This window comes from Pseudophryne corroboree, unplaced genomic scaffold, assembly GCF_028390025.1.
Source record: "Pseudophryne corroboree isolate aPseCor3 unplaced genomic scaffold, aPseCor3.hap2 scaffold_644, whole genome shotgun sequence".
NCBI lineage: Eukaryota > Metazoa > Chordata > Amphibia > Anura > Myobatrachidae > Pseudophryne > Pseudophryne corroboree.
In genome coordinates, this window is record NW_026970233.1 from 14,503 (window position 1) to 31,309 (window position 16,807).

Genomic DNA, 16,807 nt, shown 5'->3' on the forward strand with positions numbered 1-16,807 from the left:
TTCTGCATGACTTGTATATAGTTATTGCTTACATAAGGGTTATGTTATAGTTTTCGGTGATACCGTGGCTATGTTGTTGTTCATACTGTTAACTGGGTAAGTTTATCTTAAGTTATACAGTGTGATTGGTGTGGCTGGTATGAATCTCGCCCTTAGATTTACAAAAATCCTTCCTCGTACTGTCCATCTCCTCTGGGCACAGTTTCCCTAACTGAGGTCTGGAGGAGGGGCATAGAGGGAGGAGCCAGTGCACACCCAGAATCCAAAGCTTTCTTAAAGGGCCCTATCTCCTGCGGAGCCCGTCTATTCCCCATGGTCCTTACGGAGTCCCAGCATCCTCTACGGACTACGAGAAATAGATTTACCGGTAAGTAAAATCTTATTATATCTATAGTAATACAGGGACATGATTGGGGAAGTGAGGGGATCTGGGAGTATCACAGTGATGTTACTTATATCTATAGCAATAATACAGGTACATGACTGGGGAGTTGAGGGGATCTGGAAGCATCACAGTGACATCACTTACTGTATATCTATAGTAATACAGGGACATGACTGGGGAATTGAGAGGTCTGGGTGTATCGCTGTAATGTCACATATCTATAATAATAATACAGGGACATGACTGGGGAGGTAAGGGGATCTGTGAGCATCACAGTGACGTCACAAAGCTAGGGACATGATTGGGGAGGTGAGGGTTTCTGGGAGTATCACAGTGACGTTACTTATATCTATAGTAATAATACAGGGACAAGACTGGGGAGGTGATGGGATCTGGGAGTGTCATAGTGACATCACTTATATCTCTAGTAATAATACAGGGACATGACTAGGGAGGTGAGGGGCTCTGGGAGCGTCACAGTGACATCACTTATATCTATAGTAATAATACAGGGACATGACTGGGGAGGTGATGGGGTCTGAGAGTGTCACAGTGACATCACTTTTATCTATAGTAATAATACAGGGACATGACTAGGGAGGTGAGGGGCTCTGGGAGTATCACAGTGACATTACTTATATCTATAGTAATAATACAGAGACATGACTGGGGAGGTGAGGGCATCTGGGAGCGTCACAGTGACATCACATATCTATAGTAATACAGTGACATGATTGGGGAGGTGAGGGCATCTGGGAGTGTCACAGTGACACCACTTATATCTATAGTAATAATACAGGGACATGACTGGGGAGGTGAGGGCATCTTGGAGCGTCACAGTGATGTCACATATCTATAATAATAATAATAATAATACAGGGGCATGACAGAGTAGGTGTGGGGATCTGGGCGTGTTACAGTGACGTCACATATCTATAGTAATAATACAGAGGCATGATGGGAAGGTGAGGGGATCTGCGAGCGTCACAGTGACATCACTTGTATCTATAGTAATAATACAGGGACGTGACTGGGGAGGTGAGGAGTTATGGAAGTTTATACAATGATATTTGATGTGTCCCCCTATACCCAGGGTTACACGGTAGTGAGGAAGACATCCGGTAAGTTCGAGACACCCAGCAGCTGTCCCCGTGTGTCAGGAAGACTGAGCAGAACCCAGAGCCCCATCACGGTGCCTCCACCTCACTCACTGATACATGAGAGACACAATAACCAGAAGATCCTAGAACTCACCAACAAGATCATTCAGCTGCTGACTGGAGAGGTGACTGCTGGGAATGGGACATTATACAGTAACACCGGGGAACGTGTCTGGGTGATGACTGGAGAGGTGACTGCTGGGAATGGGGTATTATACAGTAACACCAGGGGATGTGTCTGGGTGATGACTGGAGAGGTGGCTGCTGGGAATGGGACATTATACAGTAACACCAGGGGATGTGTCTGGGTGATGACTGGAGAGGTGGCTGCTGGGAATGGGACATTATACAGTAACACCAGGGGATGTGTCTGGGTGATGACTGGAGAGGTGACTGCTGGGAATGGGACATTATACAGTAACACCAGGGGATGTGTCTGGGTGATGACTGGAGAGGTGGCTGCTGGGAATGGGACATTATACAGTAACACCAGGGGATGTGTCTGGGTGATGACTGGAGAGGTGACTGCTGGGAATGGGGCATTATACAGTAACACCAGGGGATGTGTCTGGGTGATGACTGGAGAGGTGGCTGCTGGGAATGGGACATTATACAGTAACACCAGGCGACGTGTCTGGGTGATAACTGGAGAGGTGACTGCTGGGAATGGGACATTATACAGTAACACCAGGGGATGTGTCTGGGTGATGACTATCACTGTGTGTGTCAGGTTCCTATAAGGTGTCAGGATATCCCTGTCTATGTCTCCATGCAGGAGCAAGAGTATATAGAGGAACACAGGGGTCTGTACAAGGACGTGATGATGGAGAATCACCGGCCCCTCACATCACTGGGTAAGAGGAGACTGTCATGTATTGTACAAGGGAGAGCAGGTATGGGGGGCCCTATATACACACATCATCTGATAATCACATATATACAATGTACTCAGTCACTTTGTGTCTCCTACAGATGGGCATAGTAACAGAGATACCCCAGAGAGATGTCCCCGTCCTCTGTATTCCCAGGACTGTACAGAGAAGAGTCACAGGACCCCACAGGAGAATCAGGTAGGTGGGATTTAGGGTCTAGACAATATACCAAAGTGACTGTAACTATGTGATCTGTAGAGGAGCTGTGTGTGTCTTATACACTGATATTATACTGTTTACTATCAAATAATGAAATAAGCCTTATTATAAAGTGTTCATTATTGTTGGTATTTAGGGTGAAGATAGGAGTAATGTGACTGATATGAAGGCAGAAGATATAGAGGGAGAAGAAGAGATGTATGTGACTGATATAAAGGCAGAAGATATAGAGGGAGAAGAAGAGACGTATGTGACTGATATGAAGACAGAAGATATAGAGGGAGAAGAAGAGATGTATGTGACTGATATAAAGGCAGAAGATATAGAGGGAGAAGAAGAGACGTATGTGACTGATATGAAGACAGAAGATATAGAGGGAGAAGAAGAGACGTATGTGACTGATATGAAGGCAGAAGATATAGAGGGAGAAGAAGAGACGTATGTGACTGATATAAAGGCAGAAGATATAGAGGGAGAAGAAGAGACGTATGTGACTGATATGAAGGCAGAAGATATAGAGGGAGAAGAAGAGACGTATGTGACTGATATGAAGGCAGAAGATATAGAGGGAGAAGAAGAGACGTATGTGACTGATATAAAGGCAGAAGATATAGAGGGAGAAGAAGAGACGTATGTGACTGATATGAAGGCAGAAGATATAGAGGGAGAAGAAGAGACGTATGTGACTGATATGAAGGCAGAAGATATAGACGGAGAAGAAGAGACGTATGTGACTGATATGAAGGCAGAAGATATAGAGGGAGAAGAAGAGACGTATGTGACTGATATGAAGGCAGAAGATATAGAGGGAGAAGAAGAGACGTGTGTGACTGATATGAAGGCAGAAGATACAGAGGGAGAAGAAGAGACGTATGTGACTGATATAAAGGCAGAAGATATAGAGGGAGAAGAAGAGACGTATGTGAAGGGTGATCTGCAGTGTAAGGAGGAGGAAATCCCTACAGATATCAGCACAGGTGAGCAATAAACACTTTATTTTATTTATTTACAGTTCCTTATATAGCGCATCAAATTCTGTTGCTCTTTACAATTGGAAACAGTGATAAAATAAAACCAAACGAGTGAAAACAGTGAGATAACAAGAATAGGTAATAACAGAAATTCATAGAGGTAGGACGGCCCTGCTTTCAAGCTTACAATCTATAGGGAAGTAGGCATTGATAGACAAGGATAGGTGTTGACTATTGCAAAAAGGTCCACCAGATTGCAAAAGTCCTTGGTGGGCTGTATGATATGGTTACACAGCAATGTTGGCCTGGTGTTGGGAGGATGGGAAAGTGAAGAAAGTAAAAACATGTGAGGTTATGTGTGGACTCTACAGTGGGGATGTAATTGGAAAGTAAAGTATATGAAGCTATGTGGGCATTTCCAGAATTCGATAAACTCACCTTCAGGAATTGCTTAAAGTTTTGGAGACTAGAGGCGAGTCTTATTGTGCGTGGGAGGGGATTCCACTATTTTATTACAGAATAGAGTCCCATATTCTCCTTCCTTAGTCACTACAGCAATATCTCATTCTACACCCTTTTCTGTCAGTACAAACTAATGAGAGATATGTATCTGACCATTGGAGGAGTCCAGAGCCATCAGCCCCTATTATACTCCTGCTCTCCCATTCGCATCATGTCACAGTATGTTACCAGCCCAGAGATCTGACCAGTCTCCTCACGACACTCTCTGGTGTATCATATACATCAGGGGACATCAGCCCCTATTATACTCCTGCTCTCCCCCTCACATCATGTAATTTTGTGTTACCAGTCCAGAGATCTGACCAGTCTCCTACCCATACACTCTGGTGTATCTCATACATCAGGAGCCATCAGCCCCTATTATACTCCTGCTCCCCCTCACGTCATATCACTGTGTGTTACCAGCCCAGAGATCTGACCAGTCTCCTCCCCACACTCTCTGGTGTATCTCATACATCAGGAGTCATCAGCCCCTATTATACTCCTCCTCTCTCCCTCACATCATGTCACTGTGTGTTACCAGCCCAGAGATCTGACTTGTCTCCTCACCACACTCTCTGGTGTATCTCATACATCAGGGGACATCAGCCCCTATTATACTCCTGCTCTCTCCCTCACATCATGTCACTGTGTGTTACCAGCCCAGAGATCTGACCAGTCTCTTCCCCCATACTCTCTAGTGTATCTCATACATCAGGAGCCATCAGCCTGTATTATAATCCTGCTCTCCCCTCACATCATGTCACTGTGTTACTAGCTCCGAGAACTGACCAGTCTCCTCCCCACACTCTCTAGTGTATCTCATACATCAGTAGCCATCAGTCCCTATTATAGTCCTGCTCTCCCCCTCACATCATGTCACTGTGTGTTACCAGCACAGAGATCTGACTTGTCTCCTCCCCACACTCTCTGGTGTATCTCATACATCAGGGGACCTCAGCCCCTATTATACTCCTGCTCTCCCCCTCACATCATGTCACTGTGTGTTACCAGCCCAGAGATCTGACCAGTCTCCTGCCTACACACTCTGGTGTATCTCATACATCAGGAGCCATCAGCCCCTATTATACTCCTGCTCTCCACCTCACATCATGTCACTGTGTGTTACCAGCCCAGAGATCTGACCAGTCTTCTTCCCACACTCTATGGTGTATGTTATACATCAGGAGCCATCAGCCCCTATTATACTCCTGCTCTCCCCCTCACATCATGTCACTGTGTGTTACCAGCCCAGAGATCTGACTTGTCTCCTCACCACACTCTCTGGTGTATCTCATACATCAGGGGACATCAGCCCCTATTATACTCCTGCTCTCTCCCTCACATCATGTCACTGTGTGTTACCAGCCCAGAGATCTGACCAGTCTCTTCCCCCATACTCTCTGGTGTATCTCATACATCAGGAGCCATCAGCCTGTATTATAATCCTGCTCTCCCCTCACATCATGTCACTGTGTTACTAGCTCCGAGAACTGACCAGTCTCCTCCCCACACTCTCTAGTGTATCTCATACATCAGTAGCCATCAGTCCCTATTATAGTCCTGCTCTCCCCCTCACATCATGTCACTGTGTGTTACCAGCACAGAGATCTGACTTGTCTCCTCCCCACACTCTCTTGTGTATCTCATACATCAGGGGACCTCAGCCCCTATTATACTCCTGCTCTCCCCCTCACATCATGTCACTGTGTGTTACCAGCCCAGAGATCTGACCAGTCTCCTCCCCACACACTCTGGTGTATCTTATACATCAGGAGCCATCAGCCCCTATTATACTCCTGCTCTCCCCCTCACATCATGTCACTGTGTGTTACCAGCCCAGAGATCTGACCAGTCTCCTTCCCACACACTCTGGTGTATCTCATACATCAGGAGCCATCAGCCCCTATTATACTCCTGCTCTACCCCTCACATCATGTCACTGTGTGTTACCAGCCCAGAGATCTGACCAGTCTCTTCCCCCATATTCTCTGGTGTATCTCATACATCAGGAGCCTTCAGTCTGTATTATACTCCTGCTCTCCCCTCACATCATGTCACTGTGTTACTAGCTCAGAGAACTGACCGGTCTCCTCCCCACACTCTCTGGTGTATTTTATACATCAGTAGCCATCAGCTCCTATTATACTCCTGCTCTCCTCCTCACATCATGTCACTGTGTGTTATCAGCCCAGAGATCTGACCAGTCTTCTTCCCACACTCTATGGTGTATGTTATACATCAAGAGCCATCAGCACCTATTATACTCCTGCTCTCCCCCTCACATCATGTCACTGTGTGTTACCAGCCCAGAAATCTGACTTGTCTCCTCCCCACACTCTCTGGTGTATCTCATACATCAGGAGCCATCAGACCCTATAATACTCCTTCTCTCCCCCTCACATCATGTCACTGTGTGTTACCAGCCCAGAGATCTGACCAGTCTCCTCTCCACACACTCTGGTGTATCTCATACATCAGTAGCCATCAGCCCCTATTATACTCCTGCTCTCCCCCTCACATCATGTAATTTTGTGTTACCAGCCCATAGATCTGACCAGTCTCCTCACGACACTCTCTGGTGTATCATATACATCAGGGGACATCAGCCCCTATTATACTCCTGCTCTCCCCCTCACATCATGTAATTTTGTGTTACCAGTCATGAGATTTGACCAGTCTCCTCCCCACACACTCTGGTGTATCTCATACATCAGGAGCCATCAGCCCCTATTATACTCCTGCTCTCCCCCTCACATCATGTCACTGTGTGGTTACCAGCCCAGAGATCTGACCAGTCTCCTCCCCACATTCTCTGGTGTATCATATACATCAGGGGACATCAGCCCCTATTATACTCGTGCTCTCCCCCTCACATCATGTAATTTTGTGTTACCAGTCCAGAGATCTGACCAGTCTCCTCCCCACACTCTCTGGTGTATCTCATACATCAGAGCCATCAGCCCCTATTGTACTCCTGCTCTCCACCCCTCACATCTTGTCACTGTGTGTTACCAGCCCAGAGATCTGACCAGTCTCCTCCCCACACTCTGTGGTGTATCTCATACATCAGGAGCCATCAGCCCCTATTATACTCCTGCTCTCCCCCTCACATCATGTCACTGTGTGTTACCAGCCCAGAGATCTGACCAGTCTCCTCCCCGCACTCTCTGGTGTATCTCATACATCAGGAGCCATCAGTCCCTATCATACTCCTGCTCTCCCCCTCACATCATGTCACTGTGTGTTACCAGCCCAGAGATCTGGACAGTTTCCTCCCAACACTCTGTAGTGTATCTCATACATCAGGAACCATCAACTCCTAGTATACTCGTGCTCTCCCCCTCACATCATGTCACTGTGTGTTGTCAGCCCAGAAATCTGACCAGTCTCCACCCCACACTTTCTCATACATCAGAAGACATCTGTTACTATTCTTCTCCTTCTCCTGTTATAGCAGTGAGCAGCACAGTTGGTGTAATGGCAAGCATTACTGAATCACAGAGGTGAGGTTGTGGGTTCAAGTCCCTTACTGCATGGAGTTTGTATTTTCTCCCTGTTCTTTTATGGGTTTCCTCCCACAATCCAAAAATTATACCAGCTGAGCAACTAGTGTATATGTGTTTGCCTATGTGGTAAGGGATATAGACTGTTAGCCCCTGGGACTGAGGTAAGTGGGCGGATATTCTCTGTAAAGTGCTGAGGAATATGTATGTGCTATATATGGATAACTGGTAGCGAATGATCATGCATATCCCTGATCTGATCAGCTCCGGCTGCCAGGTTTGTCTGCTGTCCCTCATGTGGGTGTGACTGACCTCCCCCTGACCTTAGCTGCTGCCCTGATCTTGTGCTTCCCACGCTGTGCACCAGAAATGCGTAATTCCCAGCTCTGCTAACAGTACATTACGCGTATACTGCCCACTGTGTGCGAGCCTGGAGGCAGCAGTATTCCGTCACCTGATGTGAGGGTACGGGGCTCACAGATCATTTCCAGTATTAGATGGAAAGGTGAAATGTTTATGATTAAGGACAAGTTGCACCACAGCATGGCACTCAGTAACAGGAGCAGAGAGTCCAGTAATGTCCCGCGGCTCTGGACAGTCTGCCGTTGATCCAACGTACGTTTCAGCAGGGGTGATGTATAGAGGCAGTGACCAGGATAAGGGGCCGGTGACAGGTCTAAATAATCCCAAAGTTATTTGTCCCACACGGCCTCTTGGCAGAGCATCAACGCTTATCCACTATCAGAGACAATCACTGACTGCAAAGCTCTCCGGTAGCCATTCCTACCCCCTCTCACCCCCAATAGCGTAATCACTCAGGAGTGTCTGATGCTCCCCTTCCACTCATGACTTAAAATAATAGTCCTAGTAAAGAATAATACATTTTGACATGAATAACTTGATTGCATTTTCATAAACTGAATCTGATAGATATATTGTGTATTGTATATTTGCTTAGTTCTTATAATGTAGTAAGGGGAATGGGTCACCTCAATCTGCTCCCACCTGCTCTGCCCTGCTCCCTTCTGTCCAGTCCCTCCCCCAACTGTGACTGCTGACTTCATCTCTCCTCTCCGTCCCCTCAAAATACAAGACAAAAGTGTAGGAAACAGATACATATCACCCACCCAAAAGCTCAGACAGATGACAGAGCAGATGTGTGGTTACGTTCTACAAAGATGGGCGACACAAAGATATTACAGAGACACTGGCAGGTACTTTGTGCAGATGAAGATTTAGACAAAGGTGTGGGAGATACAATCTCCAGCTGGAGAAGATCAAGAAATCACTTTTTCAATGGACAACTAGCATATGGACAATTGACAGTTATGAGCTATTCGTTCATTATTTCTCCGGCTGGGTCCACAGGTTATCCACAGGATAACAATGGGATATGATGGAGCGACAGCGGATTGGCACCAAAGATCACAAGCTTTCAGTCCTCCCAGGATGCAATGGGCTCGTCCATATAGCCCCGCCCACTGGCTCAGGCAAATCAGTTTTTTGTTTGGTGCGGCAGGAGCCGGACCATGGTCACAGGGCTGCTGTTCTATGGCAGCCCTAAGCTTTATTATTTTATTTTTAATAGTCTAACTATGTTTTTGAGTGATCTTTCCTAACAGCGTCTTAAACGCATATTGGAAAGAGTCGCTCCAACAACGCTTACCCACGGTTCAAGTGCTGTGTCGACGGGCGTCTGTGTCGGATATACTAGCAGGTCCACCAGACGTTACCAGGCTGTGGCCGGAGCATGGGGAGAAGGTAAGGCACCGGTTCCACTTAGAAGGGGAATACGGACACCGCCGCACTGGTTTGGGAGGAGACTACCAAACAGTAGCTGATGCACCGCCACCACGGATGCTCCAGAGCTAGGCATTAGGGATCATAAAGTGCAGGAATGGTATGAGGCTGGGATCCCTAGGGTTGATGTCAGCATGGGCAGTCAGATGCTCTCCTGGTCGGCCCTACCCCCAGTTCATGACCAGTTTCCGTCGGTCTCCCGCCATGAACTGTTGCCTCACTTCCGTCTCAGACGCTACCATGAGGTGTCTCGGTCGCAGCATAGGCCGCTGCGTCTGTGTACACTAAACTCTACCGCGAGGAGACCCAGTCGCAGGACAGGCGTCTGTATGACCGGTGCGCTTGTATGCACAGTGCGTCTATGTCCGCTTAAAGTTCCCGGAGCGACAGTGTACACTAGTAGCGTCTGGATCCATTCGGCGTTTGCTAATATATTGATCGATCTTGGAAGTGAGGTGAGTCTCCCTGTATCCCACTCTACTGAGTACAGGTTATACAGCACTACAATTCTTTCTACTTTTGTCAGTATGAATAGTTAAATTTAAGTGCCTATTGCATATGAGTCTTTACATTACTGTGGTTTTCTTCGCATTGCGTCTGAATACGTTCGGATCTGTTGTGCTCAAATGACTAATATATAACATGTGACTGACTGCTAGTGTGATTGCTGACTTTATATATGTTTGTCAGTGGTTTCTTCTGAACCTCAATGCTGGTGCATGGGATGGGGTCAGATTGATATCACTTTAATAAGGTAAAGTGATTACAGTCACTAAGTGTGTAGTACACTGTGAAAAGCTGATTATTTATCATGTCTAAGAGCGGCAAAAGTGACGAGGTTACACTGACAGTAACACCAACACTTATAACATGTTTGTCCTGCAAAACGGGATTATCCTCTCAGGATCTGGCACATGATGTGCAAATTGTTTTGATTTTGCAACACTGTTAGCAACACTGATTTTGTACATATTTATACCTCTATGTGAGAGATTGGGACTTTCTTATCAACAATTATTTATAATTCAAGATACCCTAGATATCTATGAATTTGTATGATCACCACAAACTGTCACCTCTGCTTAAATATTTCATCTGTATTACCAGCATATATACTGGCTGACAAATGCGTAGGATATAATCTAATCAGTAATAATGTGTGAATATTAATTGATTTCCTATATATGAAAGTCATTATATTATTATTATTATTTTCATGCACTTTGGCATAGGAGAACAAGAGAGGATTCGCTCTAATATTCTGAATACTATTTGAATGAATTAGTTTAAACAAATTTACATTTCTGATTTTTATCAGAGCTTCCTCTCTTCTGAGCACTCTCTCATCTGGCTGATAGCTGTGCTGGCTTGGGTTCTGCCCTTCCCAGCGTACACTTGGTTATCACAACAGAAAGCAGAAGTGTTCCTTTTTCCTTCTGCCTTGATCTTAAGGGGAGTTAGATCAATCAATTCATGATCTTCCCCTATTTAAAACTGGTGAAGGTTCTCCTTTCCAACACTCTCTCATCTGGAAAAGCCTGGGGCCCAGTTATTCAGTGATTTATAGCAGGCAGAGTACAGACAGCAGAAGTGGGTTCTCTCTTCCTTCATAAGTCATCTTCATCATTCAAGGTCGTACTATCCTGAGAGTAGCCCGATCTTCTATCTCGGAAGCTGATAGGATAGACCTGGTTAGTACTTTGAAGGGGGACCACTTAGGAATACCAGGCACTGTGGATATCACCAAGATGATCACTCATATCTTCATGTAAAAACACTGGTGGGGCAGTCCTAATCTGCTCACTCTCTCTCATCTAATCCATATTTCACCTCTTTTTCTCTTCTATTTTTATTAATTATTTAATATGTTTGGACCATATAGGTCGATATTTTAACGGAATAAAATAAAAGTTACGTTTTAGATTATTTATCATCATATCACTTCACCTGATACTGATTAATTATCATCACCATTTTCAATTAAGAGTGCTCCCGAAAAGGTTTTCTTTTGTCTTGTCTCTTTTTATGTAGACAAGTGGGGTTTGCCAGAGATAGATCTCATGGCGTCCCATCTGAACAACAAAGTGCCAGTATACGGGTCAAGAACAAAGGATCCCGGAGCGATCTTTGTGGACCCTCTATCAATCAAATGGGATTTACATCTGGCATATCTGTTTCCTCCGATCATCTTGCTACCCAAGCTGGTGTGGAAAATAAAGCAAGAAAAGGGTGCCATGATTCTAATAGCTCCGGCTTGGCCCAGCGATTGGTATACAGATCTGCAAAGTATGTCAATGGATGCTCCGATTCTGCTCCCTCAACGTCCAGATCTACTGATGCAGTGTCCTTGTTATCACAGGCAGCTGGATCGACTGTCGTTGACGGCGTGGTTCTTGAAACCTCTATCCTGAAGTCAAGAGGATTCTCACAACAGGTAATTCAAACAATGCTCAGAGCAAGGAAACCCTCCTCAGCTCGCATTTATCACCGAATATGGCAGACCTATATTCATTGGTGCAGTAAAGGAAATATAGACCCAAACTCTTTCCAAGTTTCCAGGGTCTTAGATTTCCTTCAAGCAGGAATGGATAAGGGTTTGAAGGTGGCTTCCTTGAGAGTGCAAGTATCAGCATTGACTGTATGGTTCCAAAAGAAAATTGCCAATTTACAGGATGTGCGTACTGTTTTCCAGGGAATGCTGCGCATTCAACTGGCTTTTGTTCCTCCGGCAGTGCCTTGGGACTTAAGTCTAGTTCTCAAAGCCCTTCAAGTTGCTCTGTTTGAACCACTTAATAAAGTGGATCTGAAATTGTTGACTGCTAAAGTTCTCTTTTTTTACTGACTATGACATCAGCTAGAAGAGTGTCAGATTTAGGAGCGCTGTCATGCCGTTCTTCTTTTCTGATTTTTTTATCCAGATAAAACCGTTCTCAGAACTAGGTCTGGGTATCTTCCTAAGTTGGTGTCTATATTCCACCTTCATGAAGAAATTGTAGTCCCGGCTTTTCAGGTATCGGGACTGTCTGCGGGAGAAGCGTCGCTGGACGTAGTCCGGGCGTTAAGGATCTACTTGGATCGTACCAGTGCCTTCAGAAAGACAGATTCTCTCTCCATTCTCTACGGATTTCACAAGAGAGGATGACCTGCTACTAAACAGACGCTAGCAAGATGGCTTCGAATTACGATTTCAGAAGCGTATTCTCAAGATGATCTCCCTGTTACGGCTAATGTCTTGCTCACTCTACTCGTAAGGTAGGTCCTTCATGGGCAGCACAACATGGTGCTTCAGCAGAACAGATATGTAAGGCAGCCACATGGTCTTCCATTAACACTTTCATTAGACATTATGCCTTGGATACTTTTGCCTCTCATGACGCTAAATTCGGGCGCAAGGTTCTCCTGTCCAATCAGGAGTGTACCCACCACTAAATTGCTTTGGGCTAAATTGCTTTGAGAAATCCCATTGTTATCCTGTGGATAATCTGTGGGCCCAGCCGATGAAATATACGTTATGGTAAGAACTTACCGTTGATAACGGTATTTCTCCTATGTCCACAGGTTCCACAAGGATCCCACCCTGATGCAACTGATTTGGGGATCTTTATACTCGCTAAACTCGTCCCTCTTGCATGGAAGGGTGTGCATGTGTGTTCTTCTCGCCTTAATAGGGCTCTACATGATGCTCCTGCCTAAATGATTTGGAATACAACTGATTTGCCTGAGACAGTGGGCGGGGATATATGGACGAGCCCGTTGCATCCTGGGAGGACTGAAAGCTTGTGATCGTTTGGTGCCAATCCGCTGTAGCTCCATCATATCCCATTGTTATCCTGTGGAACCTGTGGACATAGGAGAAATACCGTTATCAACGATAAGTTCTTACCATAACGTATATTTCTTCATCAATTTAGCAGGCAAAGGTTCTAGAGGTGATTCCAAGTGTTGAATTTGCATTTTTAAGCAGTTGCTGTGAACCCACAACATGCAGTTAAATGAGACAAAATCAGACAGATCGCAGGGACCTTCAGACTGGCCAAATCATCAAATTTATATTGACCTAACCGTATAGTATCCCATCTTCCACCTATTGTATCACACCATTGTCACCAAAATCTCCCTTTTTTTCAAACACACCAAACACATTTTCACTCAGTAAATTGGGATGTATTCCTCCCTTTCTAGAAATAATTCAGCAATCTTATATCCTGAAACCCCCCAAAAAAAACTAAAAAGACTTTGTTGACCTTTTGTGTGTCGACCATGCCCACGTCAACCTAATGACCATGTCGACCTTCCATATGTATTGACCTAGACATGTCAACTTTCGGTCAGTGTCGACCTACTTACTGTTGACCTTCAGTGGTCAAACTAGTGACTGACGACCTAAAGACCGGATACCAGTTTAGGTATTTTTAGATTTATATATTATATTTTAAGTTAGTAGTTCCCAAACTTGGTGCCGTGAGGCACTTCCAGAGGTGCTTCAGGTTGGTGGTCCAGCACTAGGGTGCCATGATTCAAGAAAGTTTGGGAACCACTGTTATAAGGCAATTCTTTCCTCTGCCACTGTAAATTGTGCGGCAGTATCAGCAAAGACGGTGTTGATGAGCTTCTGATTCAGTGTGGGGCTGAAGGGATCTGCCCACACAGAGAAGAAAAAGGGTGGACAGACAGTCCAGGTGGAGACTGCTGTTAGAGCCCAGGGTGCCTGGAGGCCAGTGGGGGCTATGAAGCCACATTCTTATCCGCAAGAGGCAGGGAGAACCAGAATACACACATGTGGCGCACCTGTGGGTTTGTGTGCTGTAATAGAAATCCAGAGGGAATGTGACCCTGACTGCAGCCTGTTCATTTGCCAGAAAAAGGGAGTACCAGCTTCCATTCCCAGTACATGTCACCACACCTTGCATTACATTTCTATCTTCCGCAGTGGAAGTACTATATCTAGGGAGATATCTTTGTGATCTATTGGCGTATAATTTCTGGTGAAGATGGCAGAATATCGCAATGTAAGAGCCTCTGAATGAGGCTTGATAGTAGGTACATTCTGCAATCACTTAGATGGGAGCAGGCTCTTTTAGGAAGACAATGCATCACCCTACAGGTCTGGAGCCACCATATTATGGCTGGAGGAGCATTCCTCTGAGTCTGACATCAGAAATTGGACCCCTCATTTGCCATATCTGAACCCAGTAGCACTCCACTGGGGAATATTATAAATTGTACCTTATTATGGAGAGACATTCAATTTTCTGTACACTTATTCCCAACAGATGAATGTAACAGAAGGAATATCTCGGAAGAAAATCTAATTTCATCTTCAGGTTGTAAAACAGAAGATGATGACATCACACAAGATTCTCCTGGAGAAACCCCTACTGCTCTACTCGTACCTCCTGTACCTCAAAATGTGCTTGTGTCATGTGGTCCCTCTAATCAAAGGGAATGTTCTGATAACACTGATATTGGGTCATCTTCTACAGCTCTGACAGTAGATAAAATATTTCCCTGTTCTATAGATGACAGATGTTTTACACAGACCGCACAGCTTATAACCAATCATCCAGCTAAGGGAGGTGAGAAACCATTTCCATGTTCTGAGTGTGGGAAATGTTTTACACACAACTCACGTCTTGTTACACATCAGAGAAGTCACACAGGTGAGAAACCATTTCCATGTTCTGAGTGTGGGAAAAGTTTTACCGATAAATCAAATCTTGTTACACATCAGAGAAGTCACACAGGTGACAAGCCATTTCCATGTTCTGAGTGTGGGAAAAGTTTTACACACAAGTCACATCTTGTTGCACATCAGAGAAGTCACACAGGTGAGAAGCCATTTCCATGTTCTGAGTGTGGGAAAAGTTTTACACACAAGTCATATCTTGTTGCACATCAGCGAAGTCACACAGGTGAGAAGCCATTTCCATGTTCTGAGTGTGGGAAATGTTTTACACACAACTCACGTCTTGTTAAACATCAGAGAAGTCACACAGGTGAGAAACCATTTCCATGTTCTGAGTGTGGGAAATGTTTTGCTGATAAATCAAATCTTGTTACACATCAGAGAAGTCACACAGGTGACAAGCCATTTCCATGTTCTGAGTGTGGGAAATGTTTTACATGGAAATCACTTCTATGTCTACATGAGAGAATACATACAGGTGAGAAGCCATTTCCATGTTCACAGTGTGGGAAATGTTTTACCAAAAAATCAAATCTTGTTACACATCAGAGAAGTCACACAGGTGACAAGCCATTTCCATGTTCTGAGTGTGGGAAATGTTTTACACACAAGTCATGTCTTGTTAAACATCAGAGAAGTCACACAGGTGACAATCCATTTCCATGTTCTGAGTGTGGGAAATGTTTTACACGGAAATCACTTCTATGCCTACATGAGAGAATACATATAGGTGAGAAGCCATTTCCATGTTCACAGTGTGGGAAATGTTTTACCAATAAATCAAATCTTGTTACACATCAGAGAAGTCACACAGGTGACAAGCCATTTCCATGTTCTGAGTGTGGGAAACGTTTTACACACAAGTCACGTCTTGTTAAACATCAGAGAAGTCACACAGGTGAGAGGCCATTTCCATGTTCTGAGTGTGGGAATTGTTTTAGCGATAAATCATCTGTTGTTAGACATCAGAAACTTCACACACATGAGAATGTGTAGCATGACAGTAATCGAATCTTGATAAAACTATACTTTATTAACACTAGTTAAAATTTGTATATATGCAGATGGAAAGTTATTTATCTTACAAATAAATCTAATTTCTCACATGTTTTTGTTAAAGGGCTGAGCTGGAATGATTTGTGTTATTTCTCTAGCATCCGTAAGGGATATTGGGGACAGAATTAGTGCGATGGGGTATAGATGGGTCCAAAGGAGCAAGTGCACTTTACTTCACTGGGTGTGCTGGCTCCTCCCCTCTAGGCCCCCTCCTACAGCTCAGTTTAGATAAAGTTCCCTCAGGAGGGGATGCACACTCTAAAGCTCCAGAGTTTTTCTTCATTTTATTTCTAAGTTTTATTTATTTCGGTATGCTGTTTGGGCAACAGCATACCTGCACCGTGGGAGTTATGGGGGAGACGGTCACCGGCCTCTTGAGGTGCAGAGCCGCTTTCCCGCTGAGGGGCTGTTTGTTCAGCGAGGCATGGATCCTTGGCTGTTGCAGCCGCAGCATGCCGCAAACCCTTAACACTGCGTGAAGGTGATCATCAGTGGTGAGTACCAACCAGAGGCCCCGCTAGGGGGGGGACCCATTATAGTTCCTGCATGAGACTGGCTAACTAGAGTGAACCAAGCATTTATGTGAGGTTGTACATGTTAAAGGAGACATGTCCAGTATAAATATACAGCAGTAGCACCGGCGCCATGTCG

General features: G+C 45.0%; 1 protein-coding gene across 1 annotated transcript; it reads left to right on the forward strand.

The window, feature by feature from the left end:
* The first annotated feature begins 3,209 nt into the window (after nt 1-3,209).
* On the forward strand, nt 3,210-16,219 carry LOC135036373 (zinc finger protein OZF-like). Its single transcript, XM_063954440.1, has 2 exons — nt 3,210-3,613; nt 14,688-16,219. Exons 1-2 carry the CDS (start codon nt 3,280-3,282, stop codon nt 16,094-16,096), a joined length of 1,743 nt encoding a protein of 580 aa, XP_063810510.1. The 5' UTR covers nt 3,210-3,279; the 3' UTR covers nt 16,097-16,219.
* Nucleotides 16,220-16,807: the final 588 nt, after the last annotated feature.